A 9,613-nucleotide genomic window follows, 5' to 3' on the forward strand; every position below is an offset into this window, starting at 1 on the left:
GGAATGCATCAATTCTTTGACGCTCAGCCTTCATTACGGTCCAACTCTCATGCAGTCACCATCCTCAATAAATTAAAGACTATTCTACTTACATAAAGGGAAGAAACTGGCACAAAGTTGTTCAAGACAGACGACCACTACAGCTGAACACACCATCGTGGAGGAGACTTTAAAACACAAAATAGAGTCTGACAGCTGACAGTAGATCCATGTGGAAACAATCATAACTCAGGTCAACTCCCCATCATAGAAACTTATTACATAAAAAATTCATTATACTAAATCATTTACTTTTAGGATGACTTGTTATGTAACAACAGTTAACTGATATACACTAATCCAAGTGAACAGAACTGAGAGAATTATCATAACGTGTTGCTTTATTTCTAGGCAATTGTTATGATATCTGAATAGCATTCATGACTTCTCTATTATACAAGTTTATGTCATACAATTTTATTAAAAAGGGATTCCACTTAGTTTTCCTTGTAGGTAAGCAAGAAAGGTTGAAAGGACATGCCTATGTGTGAGAAACATAGCTTTATCACAGGAAAGTGAAAACATGGAAGTCGCTCAGTCTGACTCTTTGTGACGCCATGGACTGTACAGTCCATGGAATTCTCCAGACCAGAATGCTGGAGTGGTAGCCTTTGCCTTCTCCAGGGAAGCTTCCCACATTGCTGGTGGATTTTTTACCAGCTGAGCCAAAAAGGAAGCCCAAGAACACTGGAGTGGGTAGCCTGTTCCTTCTCCAGTGGATCTTCCCGACCCAGGAATCAAACTGGGGTCTCCTGCATTGTGGGCAGATTCTTTACCAAATGAGCTATCAGGGAAGCCCATTTATCACAAGACTAGAAGAGAATTTAAGGCCTAATGGGCCATAATTTGGATATATATATTATAATATTACATATATATTGTGTATATCATATAAATATGATATTTATATTATACATTCACTCTTGCACTGATTATAACAGAAATGGAATGGGGGAAATATTTCATCTAGAGCAATGGAAGGAGCCATTTATTTGTAGGCAACAATGGAAGTTTGCAAGCAGAAAGATATAATTATGCCAAAAACTCTTTCACCCCAACAATAAACCCCTTTACACACAGATACTAAATTACATACATCAGTAAGTAAATGGACATCATGAAAAAATGATTTGCAAAGATATAATCTGACACAAATTTTTGCTGCATCATGCTTAATGTCTCTCTGGCTCTAGGTCTTATTATGTCAAAGTCTTTATCGAAATTTCTGTTTCACATAGATGTCAATTAGAGACATTAGAGACTAGGTTAAATAAAGAATTGTACCCTGTGAAGGCGTAAAATCAGATGACCATTTATGAAATACACTATCTGTTAACATCTACATTTTCAAAAAAAGCAATTATGGTAGTGATGCTCCAAGGTATGAAGAACTAAGGCATGATAAACTGTAGTTCCACATTTTACTCTCCTATGAAATTGTGTAATTGGTTTGGTTTCCAAGTTAGTTTTTTTCCCACAGAAGTAGCACAATTCATGATTATTCTTTTAGCAAAAAGAAAGAAAAATTACTCAGTATAAAGTATATAATTTCAGAAGAATTTATTCTTAAGAAATGTGTGAAGCATCATAAGATAAATGGGAATTTACATATGTTTCACACATGGTTTTGAATCAATTTGAAAGAGTAGAAAAATAACAAGAGAAAAATCTTAGATGATAGGGAACAGAAAAGTTAAGAAAGGATACTTTTAAAATCATATAGAGAAGCTGAAATCAAAGAAATGGAAATACCAGGCTATACACTGAAGAAGCAATTGCTATTATCATAGTCTAATCAAAGAATCACATATCCCCCTATGAGGCTTTGACCCTGCTATCATGGACAGTTTTTTAGCCCAAGGGCAAATGGCCCTTTTACAAACATTCCCATCCCAAAGAATCTTTTCAGAGCCCTTTTTATGTCTTTGTTTCTCAGACTGTAGATGAAGGGGTTCAGCATGGGTGTGACCACAGTGTACATCACCGATACTATAGCACTTGTGTGTGAGCTGTGGGTAGCAGTGAAGCTAAGATACACTCCTAAGGCTGAACAATAAAATAAGGAGACAACAGAGAGGTGAGATGCACAGGTGGAGAATGCTTTATACTGTCCCTGAGCTGATGAGATTCCACAGATAGAGGACACTATCTTAGAGTAAGAGTAAAGGATACCAGCCAGGGGAACACCCCCGAGAATTACAGATCCAAAATACACCATCATGTTATTGAGAAAGGGGTCAGAACAGGCCAGTCTGATCAGCCATGTGATTTCACAGAAAAAGTGGTGGATTTCCAAGTCTGAGCAGAAGGACAGTTGCAACACTGTTAAGCTGTGTAACAGGGGAAAGAGGGCACTCACGATCCAGGACAGCAGCACCAACAGTCCGCAGAGCCGAGGGTTCATGATGACTGTGTAGTGCAGGGGTTGACAGATAGCCACATACCGGTCATAGGCCATCACAGTGAGGAGAAAATCATCTAATGCTGCAAAGAGTAAGTAAAAATATACCTGGACGATGCAGCCTTCATAGGTGATGACTTTGCTCTGTGTCTGGATGTTCCACAGCATCTTTGGGATGGTGGTGGACATAAAACAGACATCTACACAGGACAGGTTGGAGAGGAAGAAGTACATGGGTGTGTGGAGGTGGGGGTCTGAGATGGTGGCCAGGATGATGAGCAGGTTTCCAATCACAGTGATCAGGTACATGAAGAGGAAAAGCCCAAATATAAGGGGCTGCAATGCTGGCTCCTCTGAAAGTCCCAGAAGGAGAAATTCTGAAATTTGTGTCTTGTTCCTTGATTCCATGCGATAGAAGTGAGTACTGGAAAAAAAGAAAATAACATGAATAATTTTCAAACAGGTATAACTCACATAGCTGAACTTCTGTAATTTCTATTTTGCTGGCAAGAAATTTATGTTAATGAGTTGTATATAGATAAATTCTCCTTGAAGGTATATTCCATTTCACCTCTAATTAGACACTTTTGTCTCATTTTCAGCATATTTCCAAGGAGTTCATGCATTTACACTTTTAATGAGAAAGTCTTTTATGCCTTTGAGAAACATTATGCTGACAGTCAACATGTTTCAAGTACATTCAGGGGATAAATAGAGACACTTAAAAACAAATCTCTCACAATCCAAAGGTGGTGAAAGACGATATTCAAATAAATATAGAATATGTTAGAAGGTGACAGAAGAAAACAAAAACATGTATAAAGGAGAGAATAGTAGGTGGCATTATTTTATACCAAGTTGCAAGGGCTGCAAACAAGGGGTTATTTGAAGAGATGTCAAGGAAGAGAGAGAAGTACCTAGTGAGATACCAGGAGAAGTGTGTGTCTTGCAGTGTGTTTGTCACTGCAAAGGACCTGAGGAAGATGCTGGTTCCACATGTTCAAAGGCAAACGAGAAAGCCAGTGGGGTAGAGGGATAATCAAGAGGGGGAGTGATTAGAGATGCTGTCAGGGATGCTGAGGAACAAGGCGGCTTCCCTGCTATAGCTGAACCTTCAGTCCATAGAGAATCCCTCCTTCCATGTTGTTCCCAGAACTTTATGGATTTAGTTGCAAAGGAGTCCTGTAAATTATATCAGATCGTCTTCTTAGTACCATCTTTGATGGACTTTTGGCTTCTGTCACCTTATCACGTCACCTTAGTATGTGAGTGCAGGTGCCTTTGCTTTAACAACTGCTCTCACTCCACAAGTCACAAGTATACACACACACCGTAGCCTCCTGGGCTGTGTTACTTCATGAATTTCTCACCCAGCACCACCGTCCTTAAGCTACGGGTGGTGACACCTCAAGCTTGTCAGATCAGATTATCTTTCTCCTAAAGGATGTTTAAATAGTACCTAAAAATTCCAGTTCACAAGCTACTGAGCAAATAATACAGTTGAGATTCCTTTTAGCTACAATGACTTTCTGCCCTATATTTAAATAAGTATAAACAGCATGGGAGAGAGAGAGATAAAATGAAGGGGAAAGATATAACAAACAGCCCCTAAGACAATGTGGTGTTCTCAGTTTGGCAACATTTTAACTTCAGCTATATCCCTTGATAACCAGGAAAGATCAGAAAGAAAAATACCTCTTTTCCAAAGACAGAAGCAACGGTATCTTTAGGGTGTGAAAAACCATACCAATTTGCCCTGTCTCTGTTTTTTCTTTTTTTGTTGTTTTTGATGTGGACCATTTTTAGTCTTTATTGAAAATGCTTCAATATTATGCCTGTTTTATGTTCAAGATCTTTAGATGTGAGACATGTGGGATCTTAGCTTCCCAACCAGGGATCGAATCCACAGCCCGTGCACTGGAAGGCAAAGTCCTAACCACTGGACAGCCAGGAAAGTGCCCTTGTCTCTGTTTTCTTATGAGATATATTTTATTTGTTATTCTTGGGCTTAATGTTTTTAATTTTTTTCATAAATGCACTGGGAACATCCTAATTCTAGTTCTGATTTTTGGACAGCATGCAAGGGCTTTTCCAGACCATACTCTGTGAGTCCATGAGGTCATGAAAATTCATTTTCTTCTTATGGATAAATTTCTTCACATGATTTAAGCCTAAGGACACTGTTTTATTTCAGTATACTGTGATGGTGTCACTATAATGCAAGATTCCAAGCATCACTGATTTCAGCTCCCTTGTTTACTTCTTATTTTCCCATATGTACATGAATACATGTGCATTTATTTTAAAAACACAATTAAGAAAATTATAAATTATGAAATAGAATGGCAAAAATGTTAAACCAGTTAAAAGAGTGATTTCATATAAATGCATTAAACAAAACTGAATGGAACATCAAAACCGTTATGTTTCAATCAATTTTTGTTGTTCCATTCAGTTTTTAGCAGTAACAGAACAATCAAAACAATCATTAATAATGAATTAATAACTAATTTAGAAAAGACCTTGACTCAAGAGAATCTAATGTATAATCTACCTGGGAATTTCTAGCAAATAGCATATGTATTGTTAATATTTGTTGAATGATTATGAATTAGATCCCCTTAGATATGAACACTAGTGTATGGGAATTTATTCAAAATAAATGGCCATCTATCTGGAAGGAAATGAAGTGGTTTCCTATTTAATGCATCTTTTTAAAAAAGACAGTGTAAAAGTGAACAGTCCATTTCAGATGATCATATAAAACCATACATAAAATCTACAGGTGAGAAAACTATTATTATCAAAGGAGAAAATCAGAAGTAAGAAGAAACACAGATTTAACTATATAAAAATTTAAAACATTTTATGGTCAAAAATAACAACCCCAAAATCAATCACAGAACAATACTTTGTAAAAAATCAATGGAAATACAGTTAACCGTTGAGAAGAAGGCATAAAGTATATGTAGATGTATGGTAATAATAAGAAATAACTTATATACAAATCTTTGTTCAAAGTGAGTACTAGTTTAATAAACAGGAGGATATCTAATTCACAACCTTCAGCCTGGGAAAAAACTTAATGTTGATTGAGGTTGAAACTTTTAAACAAGTATTACAGACATAAGGGAAACTCTCTAATTTCACTGGCAGAGATATGAAATGGAGAACATTGTGGAAACCACCTAAGACAGCTATTGATAATAGAAACACAAATATTCTTTAACTCAGGGTTCCTCCGTCTCCACACTACTGGATAGTCTCTGCCAGGTCCTTCTCTGTGGTGGGGTCTGTCCTGTACATTGTAGGATGTTTAGAAGCATCCTTGCCCACCACCTGCCCTTCATCAGTGTGACAGCAAAAAATGTCTACTGTTATTGCTCAACGTCCCCTGAGGGATAGTTACCCTTGGTTTAGAAGTGCAATGTTAAATTAACAATCTCAAAATAATTTTGTAGCAGTGATATGATAGTCCTTATTGCTAAATAATGATACAGACCATCGAATGTATGAGTCACACAGCCACACAGCCATGGAATATTATATGGACATTGAAATAACGAGCCAGCATTATTATTAGTTGTTTAGAAGCGAGTCCCTGAGTTGTTGCTGAGAAATAGACAAAAGCGGATAAATTGTAGAAAAACATTAAATAGACTGGCCACTTATCAGTAAAACATAAAGAAAATTTAATGATGTATTTAGGATTATATTTATACCTTTGTATAAAAGTATGTGAATATGTATAAGTGCATATTTTAGAAGGGTATCTTTAAAGGAAACTAAAAAATTAAGGAATCAAAAATACTTATTCCATAAATAAAAACTTATGGAATAATAAAAATACTTAACATTATGAAGCAAAATAAGATAAAATACATTGCCTCCTGAACAACTGTAGGTAAAAAATTGAATGAAAATCTACCACTAACTAATAAAAACACATAAAAGAGTAAGAATTTAATGATACCAGCATTGGTCTCTAATTCAAGTTGAAATTGCCAAAACAGGGAAATGAAAGAATATAACAGGACATTTACGGTGAGGAGACAGTGGTACCAAAGTTGTAATTTCATTTCATATTGAAATAGATGGACTCAAATACACTTACAGAATGTAAAGGCAATGTTTAATATGGTAAAGAAGTGTATACCTGTGGTGGATTCATGTTGATGTATGGCAAAACCAATACAATATTGTAAAGTAATTAACCTCCAATGAAAATAAATAAATGTATATTAAAAAATTATGTCCAGAGCTGATGCAACTTTTGCAAATAGATTTAATTAGAAGGCTAAAAGGAACAATAAGAAATAACAGTTGTGAAACTAGAAGTAAATATGTATAAAGTGCTATTTATTATTAATATCACTAAGGATGCTGCAGAACTCTCACTTTCCATTTTGGTTTACAAGGATTGAACCATCAAGAATATTAAAGTGATAACTGAATTCATTCAGTAAGAAAAGTGACAATGAAAAAGCAACAAATGGGGTGTACTGTACAGCATGGTGACTATATATAGTTCATAATACTTTATAGCATAAACTGACTGACAGATTTGACACAAAAATTGGTCCAAAATTTGACCCAAAAAATGAATTATTATACAATCCCCAGGTTTCCCTGATGGCTCAGTGGTAAAATATGAACCTGCCAATGTAGAAGACCTGGGTTAGATCCTTGGGTCAGGAAGATTCCCTGGAGGAGGGCGTGGCAACCCACTCCAGTATTCTTACCTGGGAAATCCCATGGACAGAGGACCCTGGTGGGCTATATTTCATGGGGTTGCAAACAGTTGGACACAACTTGGCGACCAAACAACAACAACGTACCATCCTCACAAATGTATCTATGTATATATATACAAAGAAGACTTGACATTCAGTTTTTGTTTAAAAAGAAAGAAAGAAAGAAAGAAAGAAAAGGAAAACAATTTCTTCTTTCAAAGGATTCAATTAAAAAATAATAAAATAAATAAATAAATAAGCGACAGCACTTTATAAAGCAGAAGAATTGTAGAGACATTTTTAAATAGAAAAAGTTAACCTCATTATCATACATCTTTTCACCTATGAAACCAAGTTTTTTCCCCCCCTTACGTGAATACCTAGCGTGAGAGAAGGTACTGTAATGTGTGTGTTTATTGCACAACTATTGCAAGGGTATCTTTGCAAACAGTCCTGGGTACAGATCTTTCTCCTGCATGTAGAAACCGAGTCTAATATGCCCCATCTTACAATAAAAAGAAATGCTGTCACTTCACTGTGCATCCCATCACAGGTAATATCCTGTGTCTCCCATTTCCTCTTCTATTGGGCTTCTAGAAGATTTAATTGTCAAAACTAACATCCTTGTTTCCAAGTATGATGGTCACTTTTTTTTACATCGTAAATAAATGCATTATTATGAAAAGCAGCAAATAGCCACAGAGATCTCTGCATCTGGGCTATGCCCGATTGGTCCTCAGGTACATGTTCCTGGCTTCCATCCTCTCTGATCCTCCCCTCCAGTGTCTGTGGGGCTCTCAGACTCACCTGCTTGGGAACTCTGGGTGGATGATTTCTCTGTGAAGGTCAAAATTTCTCCCTAATTAATTGACAAGGCAGATCAAAGTTTTGTCCTCAAACAAGATGACAGGAAAGGATAAAAACCAAGCATTAGTCTCCCAGCCAGATGTAGGACTGCAAAAGTAAATAACCACATCCTATACAATCAAAGAGGCACAGGCTGAGGGACGGTAGCAGAGGAAATATTTACAGCTTCCTGTGTCAGTTCATTAGGCATGTTTTCCTCTTGTTAATTCAGCTTCTAAGTACATGATTTCCCTTAGAGACACTGGTCTGGATAGATTTTTTTTTTTTTCCTACTGACTCTCTGTTCCTAGGAGACTGCATTATAAGTTAGGTGAAATCAGTTTTTATAGCTCCTTTGACTTTACCCCTCTTACTTCCAGAGCTCTAAGCCTCCCAACACCTCATCACATCCCTGAGTTCAAATTATCTCAATAATATAACATGGACAATTTGCCTCAACTAGGTCCACAGAGCCTTCAAAGCTTTGGATTTTGTTGGGAACACAACACCTGAAATCTCTGAATATGATTATTCCCTTCTTCAAAAGGGAATAAATTTTCTCCTTTAATATAAAACTTGGATATTATAAGCCTTGGTTTCTTGAAAGTTTTTATAATGCCAATAAGGATTCCCTACTAGTATCAGGAGTTAATAGCTGTCATTTAAGAGTCCTCAGTAAAAATATTTGTAACTATGAAAGATATATAGATATTGTTATGCAATAAACTGTGGAAAATTCTGAAAGAGATGGGACTACCAGACCACCTGACCTGACTCTTGAGAAACCTATATGCAGGTCAGGAATCAACAGTTAGAACTGGATATGGAACAACAGACTGGTTCCAAATAGGAAAAGGAGTACATCAGGCTGTATATTGTCACCCTGCTTATTTAACTTCTACACAGAGTACATCATGAGAAACGCTGGGCTGGAAGAAACACAAGCTGGAATCAAGATTGCCGAGAGAAATATCAATAACCTCAGATATGCAGATGACACCACCCTTATGGCAGAAAGTGAAGAGGAACTAAAGAGCCTCTTGATGAAAGTGAAAGGAGAGCAAAAAAGTTGGCTTAAAGCTCAGCATTCAGAAAACGAAGATCATGGCATCTGGTCCCATCACTTCATGGGAAATAGATGAGGAAACAATGTCAGACTTTATTTTTGGGGCTCCAAAATCACTGCAGATGGTGATTGCAGCCATGAAATTAAAAGACACTGGCAAAACCAATACAATATTGTAAAGTAATTAGCCTCCAATTAAAATAAATAAATTTAAATTTAAAAAAAGAAAAAGAAAACACATAAAAAATAATAATAAAAGATGCTTACTCCTTGGAAGAAAAGTTATGACCAACCTAGATAGCATATTCAAAAGCAGAGACATTACTTTGCCAACAAAGGTCTGTCTAGTCAAGGATATGGTTTTTCCAGTAGTCACGTATGGATGTGAGAGTTGGACTGTGAAGAAAGCTGAGCGCCGAAGAATTCATACTTTTGAACTGTGGTGTGGAGAAGACTCTTGAGTCCCTTGGACTGCAAGGAGATCCAACCAGTCCATCCTAAAGGAGATCAGTCCTGGGTGTTCACTGG

General features: G+C 36.6%; 1 protein-coding gene across 1 annotated transcript; it reads right to left on the minus strand.

The window, feature by feature from the left end:
* LOC102170771 (olfactory receptor 7A17-like) lies at positions 1,877-2,848 on the minus strand. The gene has a single exon (XM_005701336.2). The coding sequence runs from the start codon at positions 2,846-2,848 to the stop codon at positions 1,877-1,879; it is 972 nt and encodes a 323-aa protein (XP_005701393.1).

This window comes from Capra hircus, chromosome 7 (genome assembly GCF_001704415.2).
Source record: "Capra hircus breed San Clemente chromosome 7, ASM170441v1, whole genome shotgun sequence".
In the NCBI taxonomy this organism is placed as follows: domain Eukaryota; kingdom Metazoa; phylum Chordata; class Mammalia; order Artiodactyla; family Bovidae; genus Capra; species Capra hircus.

Excerpts from the sequence above, each read along its gene's own strand:
- LOC102170771 (XM_005701336.2), bottom strand. The coding sequence starts at position 2,848 with ATGGAATCAAGGAACAAGACACAAATTTCAGAATTTCTCCTTCTGGGA.